Below are 17,577 nucleotides of genomic sequence, written 5' to 3' on the forward strand. Positions count from 1 at the left end.
ATCCCCAGTATCCTGCCAAGGCTATGATTCCCCAACCAGCCCCACGAGGTGCCTTGGCCCAGGCCAAGCCCAGAGCAGGTGCCCCATCCAGGCCAGGCTGTGCAGCTGCCCTCCGCACTTACCTGGAGGGCCAGGGGGGCCCCGGGGCCCCGGGACGCCGGCCAGCACTGTGTCCACGGCGGCCGAGGCCAGCTGTGAGTCTCCGTCTGCAGGCAGAGCAGTGGCCTGTGACCCGGTGGACAGGGCCAGGTCCAGGACCTGAGCTTCCCCAGGGCCAGGACAGGCACCCCCGACTCCACTGGGCCTCAAAGCAGCCCTGGCAAGCATAGACTCTTGCTCCCGCAGAGCCCAGGTCAAAGGGCAGGGAAAGCCCAGAGGGGTTCATATAACGCACAAACTCCTTCCAGAGCATTCCAGCCCCTTCAGAGTCTGGCCCTGCCCTACTTACCTCCCCAGTTCCCCGGCCAGAACTCTCCTCCCCTTCCCCCCACTCCACTCCACAGGCCCTTTCTTGATGCAGCTGACAGGCTCACTCCTGTGGGGCCTCCTCCTCCAGGAAGGCCTCCCTGCCCAGCCCTTTGAGCTGCAGGGCCCTGGGCTGCCTCTATAGGGCCCATTACTCAGCCTGGGGCAGGGGTGGGGTCCATTAATGACCCAGTTCCGGCTATTTGGGTCTCTCCAAGGCAAGCCCCCTGTGACTTTGTCCTGCCTCAACCCCAGAGTCAGACCCAGAGAAGCCAGGCCAGGAAATGCCTGGGATGGGAGTGGCTACCCCTGCCCTTTCCTTCATACCCGGAAGCCGGGACCACACTTCCAGGGGCTCATAGCAGATGGGGACCCAGTAGGGCATCCCCACTCCTTCCCAGGCACACACCCGGCACTCCCTGGGGGACCCCAAAGGCTGGTGAGGAGGGTCCCATCCGAGGAGGGCTCTGAGGGCTCTGGATGGCAGGCAGTGCCCGAGGCATTGTGACCAGGGCAGGCTGGAGCCCTGGGATGGCTCCTTGTGGCCCCGGGGCGTGTGCTGCCGAGCCCTGTTCTCTCTCTGAGTCTTTAGTGAGTCCCTACTTGCTCCAGAAGGCTCTGCTCTCACCATCTGGGCCCCTGCACCTGCTGGGGGCAGCCCAGGACCCCCACTCTGCTCAAGAACGAGTCCCTCCCTTCCACCAGAGCAACTCCACTGGGAGTATTAACTGTCCCCACTCTACGAGTGGGGAAACTGAGGCTCAGACAGGGACAGAAGCACCAGCAGGAGGGGGCCAGAGTTTCTCTGACCCAGACAAAGAGGTCCCTGTCCCCCACGGTGCTTGGGATGTCACCCAACCCTGTCACCCACTTCTTAAAACCCTCCCCCGGTTCCTCGGGGCACTTAACCAGAGGACACCCCTTTGGTGGCCCCCCCCAACCTCCGGGTCTCCCTGCTCCTGCCCGCCCCATTGGGTAGGCAGGTGTGTCGGGGTTCAGAAACCCCAGACTGTGGCCCCCGAGGGCTGGAGTCTGTTTTCCTCACAGCTGTGTCCCCAGTGACACAAACTGTGTGACGACACATAGTGGGTGCTCAACCAACACTTGTCACACAGTCCAAGGTCAGGGGATTCGTGAGGGAATGTGCTCCCACCACCAAGTGGGGAAACTGAGGCTGGTCACACAACAGAGTGACATTGGGGGGCGGGGTCAGGACCCCAGGGGCCGGAGCTGGGCACCGAGGCAGGGACAAGCCAGGCTGGGGGCTAAGGACCATTCCGCACCCCCCCCCCCCCGCCCAGTACAGCCCTGCTCCCAGGCCGCTGCCCAGCTCCCTAAGCGTCTGCTTCCCCAGGGCCCATCTCTCGGCTGGGAGCACTCACCACCCTTGTCGGTCGGCGGCTGCAGGGAGTAGAGGACCCCCTGAGGGCTGTTTGGAGGGAAGCCAGGGCTGCCTGCTGGGCCGGGGGGGCCGGGGGGGCCGGGGCGCCCCGTCTCTCCAGGAAGCCCGCGGGGCCCTGGCGGCCCCAAGTGGCCTGCGGTGGGAAAAGAGGAGCCCCGTGAGGGCCGGGCCTGGCGACAGACACCGCAGATGACAAACAGGTCAGCGGTGGCCTCCAGACCAGCCTCCCTGGAGGGCTGTCCTGGGATGTGAGCGAACGTGGCTTTCGTTTCCGGCCTGGGGAGCACTGGGGCTGCTGGGCGGGAGGTGAGGGAGGCCAGCTGGCCCACTCCAGGGGCCTCAGCTTTGGGGTTGGGGCACCGAGAGTGCCAGCCAACCCGGGCCAGCCCTACACCCACTGTCACAGGACCTGTATCTACCCTGCAAGACCCAGGAGGAGATGGGGGGCTCTCTGGAGGGGTTTAAATGTCTAAGAAGGGTCCCCAGGCCTCAGCTGCCCCACGTCCCACGCTAGCACCCCAACTCCCAGAGCCTTTTGTTCTTCCTGCAGCCCAGGGTTAGACCACACCCTAAAACCTTTGGGATGGGGTGGCAGTGGGGGTGCTGGTGGGAGGAAGTGAGCCCAGAGCCCCCCAAGACAGCAGTCACTGGCCCCAGCAAGATCAGGGCTTATGGGACGCCTCACCTTCTCAGATGGGGGAAGAACCCCAGCCCCGTCCCCCAGCAGACAAAGTCAGATCCGGGGGGTCCTTACCAGGAGGCCCTGCTGGGCCCTTCTCTCCTGCCTGGCCCCGGTCACCTTTGGAGCCTGGGGGACCTGCAGGCCCTGGTGGTCCCGTCTGCCCCGGGGGCCCTGGGGAGAGAATGAGATGAGCTCTGAGGACGCTGGGGGCCAAACCACCGTGGAGGGGCTCCGGGCCTGACCCCCTGGGCCATTTCCCAGGAGCAGAGACCTCATTACAGTCTATGAACCATCATTGTACCTATTAACTCCTGCGATCTCAGCAGCTACTTGTGTTCCCATTTCACAGGTGGGGAAACTGAGGCTTGGGAAGGTGTGGTCCCTTGTTCAAGGACCCAGAGCCAGGCGGCTGCTGAGTTAGGCCCCTCCCTCTGGAGTCCTACTGTCTCCCCGCTCAGGGTTGGGAACAGTGCCTATGGTAAAGAGCTCCCCAATGAGGCCTCCTTGGAGACCCCAGGAAACCCTGCTCTCAGATTCCAGGGCGCACCCCGGGGGTCACCATTTGTAGGGGTCGTGCCCCACCTGGTGGCCATTTCTTGGAACTGCACTTCTCCTTGCACAGAGAAAGTGGCCCAGGAGACCCAGCACCCCTCCCAGCCTCTCCCACAGGGCATTTGGGTTCTGGGTCTTCCTCCTCCTTAGTTCCAGAAGAAGGATTTGGAAGAAGGCAGACGGGGGCAGCTGCCTGGGTGTGAATCCTTGGGAGGTGGGCCAGGGACCCAGAATGAGATGCTCCCCACAACGCCTGAGCTCCCTCCTCCCCCCACAGCCTCCAGCCCCCCCCCGCAGAAGATCACAGAGTGTCTGCTCCTCCCAGGACTGGCCACTGGGTGTCCCCACTGCTGGGGGCTGTGCCCTCCCTGCTCTGCTCCCTCTCCCGACTGGACAAGCAAAGGAGGTAAGGAGGGGACAGGGTGTGAGCTCAGAGCAGAGTCTGGAAGCTGGAGCTCAGCTGTGAGAGAGGCCAGGGAGGGACAGTGTCCGCTGCATAGGGCTCTCGTGGGGCCAAGAATTTTCGAGACCATAGGCTCCTGGATCACGGGCTGACCCCAGGGGTCATTTCTCCAATCCTTGCCGGAACCCCAAGCATTACAAACTTACTGGAATGATTAGAGAGCATTTCTGTGCGGCCGAAGGTGATACAAAAGTATTTATGAACTAGCACAGCACGGACCAGAAGGTGGTGGGAGGCAGAAAGCTCCGGGTAAAATTGAGCCGGAAGGCTGGGGGCCTGAGCACAGGTTGGCTTCAGGGCAGGGCAGGAGGACACGCACCCAACTGTGGGATGACACGGAAGGGTGAGGCCCTGTATCAGTCTGGATGGGGTCTGTGGGTGCAGAGCTCCAGCCAATGGTTTCCAAGGGGTGCTGAAGCCCCAGTGGCCAGAGCTTCTATGTTTCTAAGAGAAGTTTCTAGAACTCCTGATTTTCTTTCGAAAGCCTACAGTTTTGAAATGTTAGCTCCGTTTTTCAACACTTGATCCCAAGGGCCTCTGGGGCAGGCCTCACTCACCGGCTGGGCCCGTGGGCCTTCTCCTTCGGGGCCCTGGGTGGGCGAGGGGGATGGCATCTGGGAGGAAGTCCTCATTCCAGGGTGGGAGGGTGCTCTGGGGGACCGGCAGGTCATTGCCCGGGCCTGCGGGCTGCTCTGCGGCTTCCAGCAGGAGAACCTGGGCCGGGAAAGGGCAGAGGGTCAGGACCCCGGGCAGGCCAGAGACCATTGTGCACTGGGGATGTGTGCCCCATGAGACCCGCAGCTGCCCAAAGCCAGGTGTGGGTGATCACCAGCCCCTTGCTGGAATGTTCCCCCTCCCCCTGCCCTCCTCTCGTTCCTGTGTCAGGAGAGCCCTCGGACCCGGGGCTCGAGCAGGCTGTCACGGGGACACCTTCAGACTCCCTGTACTCTTGGAGCGTTCATCACCGTGAGGAGAGCCCTGTGGTCACCCCCCACCCCTGCCCCAGCTTCCCTCAAAGAAGGGACTGAAAAGTTACCAATGGGCCTGGCTTGCGGCGTGGTTTTTAGTAGGAGCTCTGGGAAAACAAAAGGTGGCCACGTGGGGCCAGCGTGGAAAGCCGCCCTGTCTTCTCCCCCTTGAGAGAGCCGGGGCGTCAAAACCTGGGAAGACGCGGGTCCCCCGCGGGAACACTGGCTCCCTAACTCAGGCGAGCTGGAAGTCAGGCCTCAGACGCCCCAGCGAGTCCCTGCTGTTCCCCAAAGAGGTCAGCAGGGGGGCGCTGTGCACCAGGGATCCGAGCAAGGCAGCCTGATGGGTGCTGAGACCCTGGGGAGGCCCATCCAGGCAGAGAGGGGTCCCTGGACCAGGTGGACAGGACCTGGCTTCCTGCTCTGCCCACCGTGAGCCCCTAGTCTTTGTGCCCTGATCTGCCTGAAGGAGAGGAAGGCCGGTGTCTCGGGATCCCCCCAGCTCTTGGGAGCCAGAACCCCCCATCGGCTAGTCCCCGACTCCCCCGCCCCACCTCCACGACGCCCAGGCCTTGCATTTGGCCTCCCCCAGGCCTCTCCCAGGGTCCCTTGGCTTGCCCAGTGCTCCCACAGGCCCTGGCTGCCCCCCACCCCAAAATCCACCTGCCTGCCCCCTTCCCCAGAGCAGGGGGTGAGGACTCCAGGCAAAGTGAACCCTGCGGAGCCCCCCCAAAACCACCAGCGTCCCCACACTCAGCGCGCCCTTCTGGGCCTGCCCTGCTTCTCCTGGGGCTCAGTGGCTTTGCCCTGCCCCTGGGTACACCCAGGGCCCCTCCTGCCCTGAGACTTCCCGCCCACCCCCACCAAGCCCCTCCCTTCACTCCTGCGCCCCAGAGGACCCTGAGACTCCAGGGACACTCCCCCCGCCCCCGGCAGTCTGCCTGACCCTGCGGACTGAGGGTGTCCCCTCCTGGGTGTGCCCCCAACCTCTGCACCATCACCTGCGTGCCCACTCTCAGGGTTTCCATCTGCAGCGGGCGGGTGGGCTCCTGCCCCATGACCCCCATGACCCCCATGACTCCAGCGACCCCCCCCAGGGCCACTTCTCTGAGCCCCTCCCCCTTCTGGTCCTTACAAGGGTCCCCCGGCAGGAAGGGTCACCATAGCCACATCACAGGCAGAGGTGGAAATAGAGGCCCAGAGACCACTAGTGACTTGTCCAATGTCACCCAGCAAGTAGGCGCTGGGACCAGCGTCCCATGCAGTGCCCCCCAGCCTCCCAGGGCTTCCCCAGCCCCAGGCTTGGCCCAGGTGGTAGCATCTGTTTCCTGAAGGCTCCCACCTGTCCCCGTAGAGCCACAGACCCCAAGGAGGATACAGGACCCCCTGCTTGCAGCCTGTGCCCAGGCATGGGCTGCTAGGGGACCCTCCCACCTGCAGAAGGCCTCGGGGACAAGGGAGGGTCGGTCACCCCCTGGGGCTTCTCATGCCGGGGGCCCTGCACGGGTGTCTCCTACATGCCTGTGCCTCTGCCTATAAGATAGACATGGCAGCCTGGCGGAGAGGGTGACACAGAGCTTCTCACCTGTCGGGCACTTGACTGTTCCCAAAGCCGGGTCCCACTGCCATGTTGTGTGAGGCCCCGGCTGCCCTTGACCCGGACCAGCACATTGCCCAGATTAGGGGGTGGGAGCTCAGGTGAGACTCACCTAGCTGGGGGGGGTGGCGGTCCCACTGATGTCTGACTCCAAGGGACAGTCATCTGCAGCCCCCATCCAAAAAGGCATGCCCTCAGGGTCAGGCTTCCAGGGCAGGAGACAGGGCCCAAGGGGGAGGTAGGGTTGGCAAGGGCTGTGTGTGTGTGTCTGTTTGTCCGTGCATGTCTGTGAGGGCGTCTCTGTGTCTCCGTGTATATGCATTTATGTGCACGTGTGTGCGTGCGTCTACGTGTGTCTATTTATGTGTGCATGTGTGTGTGTATCTGCGTGTGTGTGTCTGTGGGGCTGTGTGTGTGGATGGGTATGTGTCTGTGGGAAGACCAGCCTGTCAGACTTTTCTGGGCGGGGGGCCCGACCTCTGGGCCTACTCTGTGGTCTTGCCACAGGGGTCTCTCAGCCCATGTCAGTGCTCTGTCCCCACCAGACCTCCCCGCCGGCAGGCCACGCTCCCGCCCGCCTCCCACACCCGGATGCTCTGTCCTGGGCCAGGCAGTCCCTAGTCCCAAGAGGTAAAGGTAGGACAGCCTCGGCCCCCGGCTTGTCCTCTGCCGGACGCCTGGGACATGAAGGAGAATGTGACTTGTCGCCGGTCAGGGCAGAGCCCACGGCCCCCATGGCACTGGCTTCTTCCTGCAGGGACCCGAGACACTCCACCGGGGCCTTCTCCAGGGCCCAGGAGCAATTTCAGCCAATCCGTGAGGCATGGGACATGAGGTGATGGGGGACACAGCCCAGGAGAAGTGTCTCCCACTGAGGGACGGTAGAGACGGCCCTGTGGCTCTGTCCCAGGCCTGCTCTGCACTATCCCTCCGAGGGACCAGAGGGGACAGAGCTGCCGGTGTCCAGGAGGGTGACCCACCCGTCACCACCCCTGCGCCTCACACAGCCTTCCCTTCTCTGACTTACTCCCTCCCTCCTCACCCCATTCTGCCTGGGGCTACCCCTCCATAAATGATTCATCCTTTCTTCAGTCCTTGAGCCTCTAGGGTGCCCCGCTGTGCCCCCTAATGTAGATAGGGCGAAAGCTGACAGGAGCCAGGAGCTCCTTCTCCATTGTCTGGGCCCCGCCGTGTGCCAGACAGGGAGGGAAAGAAGGAGCCAGAGATGGGGACAGTGGCCCTTTCCACCAAGGGGTCACCTTCTGGGCATCCAGCCCCCCCTTCACTGAGACTCACATCCAGACCAGCCTGCTGTCAATCCTCCAGATTTCGTGCTCCCCCCCGCCCCCAGGGAGCTGGCCCAGCCCAGAGAAGGCCACCCAGAGCCACAGAGGCCCCAGCAGCACCCAAGCCCTGGGACCAGGCTGCTTGGGCCTGCTGGGCTCCTTAGGGCTGGGCTGGTACCGATGTACAAGCCTCGCACACACCCACCAGCTCCCGAAGTCGGGCCCCCCAGCGGTCTGACCTTGGCCTCCAGCGTGGTTAGCCGTTCACTCATGTCACTGAGCCGGGTACAGTTCATGCATTCTGAAAGAGAAGGGTGAGAATGGAGTGTAGACCCTGGGGGTGAGAGCAGCCAGCTGCCAGGACAGCCTCTGGGCGGGCAGGCAGGGAGCTCTCTGATTAGTTTGCCTGGAAAACTCCTACCCAGCCTTCAGGGCCTTATCCTTGGTGCCCCCTCCTCCAGGCAGTCCACCTGACCTCGGAGCACCCACAGCACATTATTCAGCAAAGTGTCCAAGCCAGCACCCCAGGTGCCCAGTCAGCCTGTGTGTGCCATAAACGTAGGATCTTTGTCTATTTTATTTACCCACAGACCTCAGTGCTGGGCACAAAGGAGGGGCTCAAAAAAATCCAACAATTGATTACATAGGTGGTAAAGGGGCTGCTCCCTGCCTTTGAGAACATCAGTCTGGGGAGGGAGATGGGCAAATAGGTAGGGGCTGTAGGGGCTACACCAGGGCTGTAAGAATAAGATGTGCAAAAGAGCATCCCAAGGGACAGCAATGCCAGTTTGGGGTGGGGGAGGTGGTGGTCAGGGAGGACATCCTGGAGGCGGGGGCATCTAAGGGGAGGCCTGAGAGATACACCATATGATGGCGTGGTGAGGAAAGAGAGCTAAGGCCTAGAGACAAGCAAGACCAGAGAAGGATCTGGAATCAGTCTGGCAGAATCAGAGCAGACCCAGCGCCCCACCCCCACCCCACGCATACACCCAGGACTGGAGCAGTGGGCTGGGACCTAACACTGGAGGGCTGGCAGGAGGAGCTCTGGGGCAACGTCCTGAGGCCAGTGGGCAGCTCTTGGAGGGGCTGAAAGTCAAGGTCAGATCTGTGTTTTGAAAAGCTCACTCTGGCAGCAGCAGTGAGTACGGTGGGCGTGTGTGGGAGGGATGGGAGCCGGAGGGCCAGTTAGGAGACTGGTAATGGTGAACCCCCCCCAGGCCCACATCTCCCTGGGCTATAATTATCTATTTATGTCTGTCTGCCCCAGGGACTGGAGCTGTTTAAAGAGGAAACAGACGTTCAAAGCTGTTCTCCAGAGCTTTTATTGCTGCAGAAGTCAAGGGATGCCTAAATCGCTCACTCGGTTCAAAGCCTGACCCTCCAGGAACCTCAGTCTGGGCCAAAGAGACAAACCGAGGTGTGAGGGTAACTCGGCAGGTCCCAGTTGCCGTACTGGGGCTGCCCGTCCGTGGCCCCGTGGCCGCAGTAAGGCCTGAAGCTCCCGCGGCGTCCACACCTGCCCCCACCACTGGCTTCCCCTGTCCCCTAAGAGGTCCCCCAACTCCCCCATTACTGTCCTAAGTTACGGTGGTGATTGCTCTGCGAGACTCATAGGGGATGCCCAGGAGGCTTAGGACCAGGGTTCGGGCTGTGTCCTCCCTGGGGGGGCCCGGCCTCGGGACAGGGGGGCGCTGACATGGGGCCGTCTGCTCGCCAGCCCTGGTTGGGTTTACAAGACGTGGGCTGCCCGGGGCTCCGCTCACCCTCATCTCCCTCCCCAGCTCCCCTGGCCTGGGCCCAGTCAGTGGTTTATAAGCATTTTTTGAGAACAGAACTCTTTTTCCCCCTCAATAAAGCCTCGTCCATAACCCCGATACATAAAACAGATTAGAGACCGAGGTACAAACACTGGAACTTCCAAACAACTAGGGGAATGTATACAGTTTCATGACTGGGGCGGGCGAGGACTTCACAAAGGATCAGGAGAGAGCGGGGCAGGTTTTCTGCTTAAACATGGGTCGGGGGAGAGGGGGACTATACCCGCGTGTTTCTTCCTCGCTTCTCCCCGGAAAGGGTGGTGAAGAAAGAGAAGGGGATAAAAACCCGCAAACCCAACAGAAGGGCAGAGGAGAATTCCCAGCAGATGAAGCCAATAACGCAGCCCTTGGCCCAGTCCCCCCTGGAAAGAGGACATCAGAGCCTCCAGGCTCCCCTGAGGCTGGCCCAAGGCCAGGCAGGAGAGGTGAGGGGTGCTCTCTGGGGACTGGGACAGGCCTGAGGGGACAGGCCCACGGGTGCCTACACTGAGAGAAACGGCGGGGTCTCCCAAGGCGCCCCATCAACAAGGTGAAACCACAGACCCTCCTTCTCTCTTAAAAACAGAGCTCAGCGGAGCGCCTGGGTGGCTCAGTGGGTTAAGCCACTGCCTTCGGCTCAGGTCATGATCTCAGGGTCCTGGGATCGAGCCCCGCATCGGGCTCCTTGCTCAGTGGGGAGCCTGCTTCTCTCTCTGCCTCTGCCTGCCTCTCTGCCTGCTTGTGCTCTCTGTCTCTCTCTCTGTCAAATAAATAAATAAAAAATCTTTAAAAGAAATTAAAAAAAAAACAACAAAAAAACAAAAAACAGAGCTCAGGATTCCCGAGCCTTACAGGAAGCCTTTAATGGAAAGACAGAGATCAAAACAAGTGGGGTCCCACCTGTCCACTCACGATCCCAACCCCATCTATCTACCCACCCGTCCAATCATCACCTCCCCGCACCTTTACCCGCCTACTTTACCCTCCCCCCGCCTACTTTACCCTCCCCCTACGCCGCACCTCCCCTACCACCTTCTGGAACATTCCTGAGGCATTTAGGCGACCCAAACAGAGCATTTCCAGGGTCTGAGGCCACAAACAGGGCTCTCTGCAGGGGGGGAAGTTCTGCGGAGGGAGGGGTGAGCCTTGGGCTCTCACAGGAACTTATTTCTGGAAAGTGTGCTGGGCCTGGGCCCAGTTTGCTCTGGCACTGGGCACCCCACTTGGCCGGTGAGGTGAGGCTTGGCTGGCAGCAGGCACGGTTTTGGGGGGGGGGGACGGGGGTTCCGGTTCTCCAGCCACAGAGAGGCCCAGGAGGCCCAGCCAGCGGGCAGGGCTGAGGCTGCCAGCTCGGCCTCCCCGTGCCACCTGCCTGGCCAGGCGCTGAGACCAGCCGGGTTTTACGGTTCCCCTGGCTTTCTGTCATCGACAAGCAATTATATTATGTTTGTTTAAAGTTTTCTAATGATTCATGGGAGCGGTGGGGACAGAGAAATGGCACCGAGGGTGCTGACTGGCACGGACCCCGGACCAGGCCCTGTCTGCTGGCTCTGGGCCTCAGTTTCCCCTGGCTAAGAGGAAGACTCTCACTTCCCAAGATTCGGAAGTTCCCAGGATCCCGGCCCCCCTTCCCCAGCACACGCAGGCCCACGAGTACCCGGGGCCGCAGCACGTTCCTGGTCTCTCAGATGCGGGAAAGCGTGCCTGGAACTCTGCCAATCTGTGCGTACCGAAGTGTGGATGCTCCAGGCAAACTGGCATGGGGGGGGGGGTGAGAAAGAGGGAGGGACTCACCGCTTGGTGCCATCAGTAGAAAGAGAACTAAAAGGCTGCTGACTCACTGTGAGGCTGGAGCAGAGCTCATCTGACCTCTCTGCCCCTCAGTTTTCTCAGCTGTAGAAAGGGTCAGTACTGGATCAGCTCCAAGGGCCTCAGGACCCTGCTTCTGGTGCCGCTGCCCTCCAGCTCTCACCACTGGGCTCCGTCCCCCACTGCAGGATGGTACACCTGCTAATCCACTGCCATCAGCCTTTGGCCAGCACGCCCACTGCTGATGGCTCTGTATCCAGCCTTCAGGACCCAGCTCCCAAGTGAGGCTGACCCCCCAGGCCTGGGCTCCAGGCCTCGCCGACTGCAGAGAAATTGAGAGGCCGAGTGAGACTGCTGTGAGACGGGGGCCATAAGACCCTGACAGGGGAAACCCAGGGCACACAGGTGGTCCTGCCCCCAAACACTCAGCCCCCTCTGGGAGAGGCCTCGGAGATGGGTCCACAGCAGGAAGCAGGTGTAGGGTGGATCTCCCCGGGGGGCCAAGCTAGAAGAGATCCTAAAATCCTCCTGGGAACCTTGGACTCCAGCCCAAACTCCTAAGCCCTGTAGGAGAGCTCCAGGGAGGTCATGGGGTCAGATGCTGGGGGGCAGGGGGAGGGGCTGGCCAGGTGTGTTCACAGGAGACCATGGGAACGAGGTCTAAGTGACCCAAACCTAAGTGGCCTCAGTTTCCCCAATGTGACAAGAGCTGGGCTGGGCCTAGAGCAGATAGGACTGGTACCTGTCTATCTTACTACACATGGGGTCAACCCTGCTCTACCCAAGTTCAATCTGGGGCCACACATTCTTTTGGTGCCTCCCTCCCCCCCCACTGGGGACTTGAAGGCCATGTAGGACCTTCCTCTACTGGTGAGACTTTGTTCATCTCACTCTCTGCTAGAAACTGCTGTCAGGGGGAAAAACTGCTTGTCTTGAGTAGGCCTGGGATTTCTTTTGCCTTGTCACTCAGACCTTGCCTCCAGCCAAGCCACGCCCCCTCCAGTCAGGCCACGCCCCTCTGGCTAAGTCACAGCACTTCCAGCCAAAGAGAAATGCTTGGATGTACAGTGACTTTGGGACCAGTGCTAACTCCTGCAGCAAAGCCCATGAGAAATGGGTCTGTCTGCCCATGGGGTTCAGCTCCCAGTGTCTGATATTAAATATGCATCAAGAGCCTCTAATGCAAAAGACAAAGACTGAAACAACAAACAGGAAAAAAGCAAGCTCAGAAAACAGAGACAATGCGTGGACAGAAAAAGACTTCAAAAAACCAGAGCAAAACTCTACTATCCTTAGAGCGATATGAGAAGATATTGCATCCTGAAAGAACAGGAGGTTATTTGCAAAGAACCCTCAAAACACAAACGCGCATTTGTAGAAATGGAAGAAAAATAGTTGATGTAAAATATTCAGTCAAAGGATTAGAAGTTAAGGAAATTTTCTAGGAAGTTGCAAAAAACTGACAGTTGTAGAGAAGAGATAAGAAAATGAGGGGATCAATCCAGGTCTAACAATTAACTAACTGGAGAGTCCAGAAAAAGAGACCCGAGAAAATGGAGAGAAGTAAAGAAATGATCCCAAAAGATCACTTAAAACTGAAGGATATGAACTTTCAAACTGAAAGAACATGGAAAATGCCAGATGAAAAACAAAACAAAACAAAACTCACACCAAAAAGCGCATTGTCACAAAAGTTCAGAATCCCAGAGAGAAAACCCTAAAAGCTTCCAAGATAAAATGAGGCCTCCAGGAAATGTCCAGAATTAGTATGGCACTGAACTTCCGAACAGTAACAGTGGAAGCTGGGGAGATAGCAGTATTCTTTTGAGGAAGAGGGTGTCTAGCTAAGATTCTATACCCAGCTCAACTATCCCTCAAATTTGAGGGTAAAAATGAAGCATTTGTAGACACACACGGCCTCAAAACATTGACACGCCACATACCTCTTCTCCAAAAGGCGTTGAAGGATGTATTCCACCAAAACAAAGGAATAAGCTAGAGAAAAGAAGACTCAAAACAAGGATACCCAGAGGCAACCTTGTCTGAGTTTCCAGCCCTGCTGGCCTGCTCTAAAGATTTCAAACCTGCCAGCCCCAAATTTTAAACAATTGCATAAGCCATTTTCTTAATACAGATGATAGATAGATCGTAGATCTAAAGAGATACATGTATATACCTATATAAATGCATATACACACACACACACATCCTTCTGGTTGTTTCTCTAGAGAACCCTGACTGATTCAAGGTCCAACCTATAAACAGGTCCTAAACAGACCCATCAACCAGGGGGAAATCTTCTGGACTCTTGGGAGTGTTCCATGATTCACTCCAGCTACCTTAAAGATAGTTTGTTAGATTTAGCAAATAAAAACACAGTATTTTATCTGTCAACCCTATTTAGTACTTAGCTCTTTCTAGAGACACCCCAAGGCCTTCTCTGGGACAGGGACCCAGGGACAAGCGGCCTCACCCTCAAAGGTTTCTGGATATGTAAGCAACCACACATGTCCAGCTGCACTGCCCAACTGTGTGGTTCTCTTATGAAAGGGGAAACCCCAGCCAGAGGAGATCAAGAGGGTTTCCCAAGGAGGAGACAGCTGAGCCCTGACTACTGCTAGTCAAACAATGTTTGCCAAGTACTTGCTCTAGGTCTGGCCCTGGGCTAAGCCCTCTACACCCATTCTTTTCATATAAGCCTCTCACCCACCATGAAGCAGGCACTAGACTACTATCCCCACTTTGCAGATGGGAAAACTGAGGCCCCTGCTTCCTCACCTTTACAAGATTCTGCCAGGCCTTGCACTACACCCTGCCCCAAGAGACCTCAGAGATCCCTAGCTTAAGCTCCTGTAATAGGTGGGGATCTAATTTGCCATGAGGGAGATGGGGATCAGGGGTGGAGGGAGAAAGCCAGCTGCAGGCTAGAGCCCCAGAGTCTACCAAGGGTCCCCATGATGCTCTGGGGCCAGCTCTATGGGGAGCAGAGAGGCTCTGGTAGCACCAGGACCTAGGAAATCACCATACCAGTTAACTTCTAGAGAGCTGCATACCCAGGGGACCCAACACACTGGGTTTCTCTAAGCCATACACCCCAGAAGGAAGGGTGCAGAGGGCAAGACCAAGCCAAAGGGGAAACCTGCCCTGTGCTTTTCCTGTTTCTTAATGCATGCCAGAGCAAAGAGCCCCATCAGGGGCAAGGGAGCCTGCTGGTCAGATAGAGCCGTGGCTGCATGCCAGGCCCAGCCCTGGGGCTCATGGACAGGACAGAGTAATTAAATTCCATCCTTTTGAATATCAGGGATCACTGAGAAGGCAAGGTTTTTCAGAAACTTCTGCCAAGACATTTATTGAAGAATAATTGAGTTCTTTCTTGGACAGGGGGAGCCTCACATGGGGGTGTGTCCTCGTGGTGGAAAAAATCCCCAAGGGGCCAATGGCACTAAGCGTCTCAGAACACAATGGTAGCCAGCTGCCCTGTCCCCCACGGACACCCATGTTCGCAGCTCCTGGACTGCAGGACTTCCTGGCAATGTTCAGCATCACTCCACAGGCAAAAGGGACAAAGCTGGTGAGTGAAATCAATGCACCAGTGTTTACCAGGCTTAGAGAAAGAAATACCGGGGTGTACTGCCCTCTTTCTGTAAGTGAGAAGGATGAGATCCAGGAAGGTTTGGCAACGTGCTCAAGGTCATACCATGTGTCAGTTAAAGGCCAGAATTAGAACCCAGGGCTTCCCTTCCCATGAGGCCATCTTGGGCTGAGCTACATCCCCTGGCTGGGGCAGCAGCTCTCAATGGATGTGCAGACAGTGCCTGGACCATGGCTAAGCATGGGCAAAGTCTGCCACATGTGCCTCACTGTGGCCCTAGGGACTTTTCTGACTGGGCTGGCCAAATCTGTCTTCCACCCTCTCTACCTCCACATCCAGCCCAGAGTTTAAGGTCAACAGGTCTTGACCTAGAACCCTGTGGACTATGGTTGGACCACACGGGAAGTATCTTTCCCCCAACAAAATCTGAAGAGGAATTATTAGAATTATGAAGTTATTTTAGCAAGGTTGCTGGAATACAAAGATAGTTCCTAAAAATCAACATTATTTCTATATACTGGCAATAAGCAAATAGAAAATGAAATTTTATAATGATACTCTTCACAAAAGTTCTATAAAGTTATCAAATTACCTAGGAATAAATCTACTGAAAACTACAGCACATCATCGAGAGAAATTAAAGAAGAACTAAATAAATGGAAAGATATACTATATTCATGGATTGGAAGACCCAATATTATAAAGATGTTCATTCTCCCCAGTTGATTGATAAAGCCAACGCAATCCCACACAAAATGTCAGAAGGCTGTTTGTGTGTGTTTTTTGTACACATGTGTGTATGGAAATTGGCAGATGGATTCTGAAATGTATATGAAAACACAAAAGTCCAAGAATAACCAGGGCAATCTGGAAGAAAGAGAACAAAAGGTGAAGACTTACACTTCTTTAAACTGAGAACTTTAAAATTGAGACCTATTTTAAAACTATAGTAATTGTTGGGTTAAATCCTCTGCCTTTGGCTCAGGTCATGATCCCAGGGTCCTGGGATCAAGCCCCACATCAGGCTCTCTGCTCAGCAGGGAGCCTGCTTCCCCCCTCTCTGCCTGCCTCTCTGCCTACTTGTGATCTCTGTCTGCCAAATAAATAAATCAGATCTTAAAAAAAAAACAACGTAAAACTATAGTAATTGAGACATGGTAGTATTAGTGCAAAGAAGATAAACAGACGCATACTCACTTCTTTTACAAAAAAAGCACCAATCCAGTTCCACAGAGAAAGGGTAGACTTTATCAATAAACAGTGCTGGGTCAACTGGTTATCCAAATGGAAAAGAAAAATAAAAGAATCAGACCCCCCCGCCAGGGGGCCTGAGTGGTTCAGTCGGTTAATCGTCTGACTCTTGGTTTCAGCTCAGGTCATGATCTCAGGGTCATGAGATCAAGCCCTGTGCTGGGCTCAATGCTGACAGTGGAGGCTACTTAAGATTCTCTGTCTGCCTCCTGCTGCCCCTCCCCCCAGCCATGCACACATGCACTCTCTTTCTCTAAAATAATAATTTAAGTATTTTTTAAATTAAAAGTCGATTTCAGACATATCATAGACCCAAATCCAAAAGGTAAAATACAGCTTTTAAAAGAAACCAGAAGGGCACCTGGATGGCTCAGTGGGTTAAGCCTCTGCCTTCAGCTCAGGTCACAATCCCAGGGTCCTGGGATTGAGCCCCACATCGGGCTCTCTGCTCCGCGGAGAGACTTCTTCTCCCCTCTCTCTGCCTGCCTCTCTGCCTACTTGTGATCTCTATCTGTCGAATAAATAAATAAAATCTTTTTTTTTAAAGAGCAACTTTTTTTTTAAGATTGTATTCATTTATTTGACAGAGATCACAAGTAGGCAGAGGCAGGCAGAGAGAGAGGGGGAGGGAAGCAGGCTCCCCACTGAGCAGGGAGCCCGATGCGGGGCTCGATCCAGGACCCTGGGATCATGACCTGAGCCGAAGGCAGAGGCTTTAACCCACTGAGCCACCCAGGCGCCCCAATAAATAAAATCTTTTTAAAAATAAATAAATAAATAAAAGAAACCAGAGGCAACAACCTTCACGACCACGTATCTTCAACAGGACACAAAAAGCACTAGCATCAAAGAAGACTTCACCAAAGCGCACAGCATTAAAATTAAGAATTTATTTTCATCACAAGAGAATGAACGTGCCTACCACCAAGCAGAAGAGGAGTCTCGGAATGCATGTATCCCCAAAGTAAGATATCCAAATGGCCAATAATGATACACAGGAGGGCTAAGCTCATTAGCCACGGCAGAAAGTGCAAATCAATCTGCTGTGTGGCACTCCCACACACCCACAGGAACGGCTAAAATTAAAAAGACTAATGATGAGGCACCTGGGTGGCTCAGTGGGTTAAAGCCTCTGCCTTCAGCTCGGGTCGTGATCCCAGGGTCTCGGGATCGAGCCCCACGGCGGGCTCTCTGCTCAGCAGGGAATCTGCTTCTCCCTCTCCCTCCGCCTCTCCCCTGCTTGTACTCTTTCTCTCTCTCTCAAATGAATAAATAAAAAAGACTAATAAGGACAAGTATGACAGAGCACGGGAACCCCTGGAATTCTCAGTGTCACTGGAGGGCCATGATATAACCTCCTGAAAAAAACCACTTGGCAGTTTCTTATAAGGCTGAGTAGAAGCAAATCCATCCCCAGATACGTATCCAACAAAATGAATAAATACTTGCACCAAAAGACATGTGCGAGAATGTTCCCTGCGGCGTCGCTCATAATAACCCCAAATTATACATAACCCAAATTCCATCCACGGACGCCTGGATCCACTGAACAGTCCCAGAGCCGAGCGCTGCGCTGCACTAAGTGAGCACACGCCACATGCAGCTGCGGGGGGCGGCGGGGGGACCTCACAAAGCTGAGGCTGGGTGAAAGTCAGCAACCCCAAAGGGCACACAGTGAGGGATTCCGTTGATCTCGAGGTTTGAACACAGGCAA

At 56.5% G+C, this 17,577-nt stretch overlaps 1 protein-coding gene across 1 annotated transcript in view; it reads right to left on the bottom strand.

Annotated features, from left to right (window-relative positions):
- COL26A1 (collagen type XXVI alpha 1 chain) overlaps positions 1–17,577 on the bottom strand; it is a 72,879-nt gene that overhangs the window by 8,477 nt on the left and 46,825 nt on the right. The window contains exons 2-6 of the mRNA XM_080829865.1: positions 7,655–7,716; positions 4,122–4,278; positions 2,622–2,720; positions 1,848–2,000; positions 123–206 (exon numbers count right to left, since the gene is read on the bottom strand). Coding sequence (XP_080685991.1) covers positions 123–206; positions 1,848–2,000; positions 2,622–2,720; positions 4,122–4,278; positions 7,655–7,711 — 550 coding nt within the window. The 5' untranslated portion in view covers positions 7,712–7,716. The remainder of the gene's footprint in view (positions 1–122; positions 207–1,847; positions 2,001–2,621; positions 2,721–4,121; positions 4,279–7,654; positions 7,717–17,577) is intronic.

Source organism: Martes martes (genome assembly GCF_963455335.1).
Source record: "Martes martes genome assembly, chromosome: 18".
In the NCBI taxonomy this organism is placed as follows: domain Eukaryota; kingdom Metazoa; phylum Chordata; class Mammalia; order Carnivora; family Mustelidae; genus Martes; species Martes martes.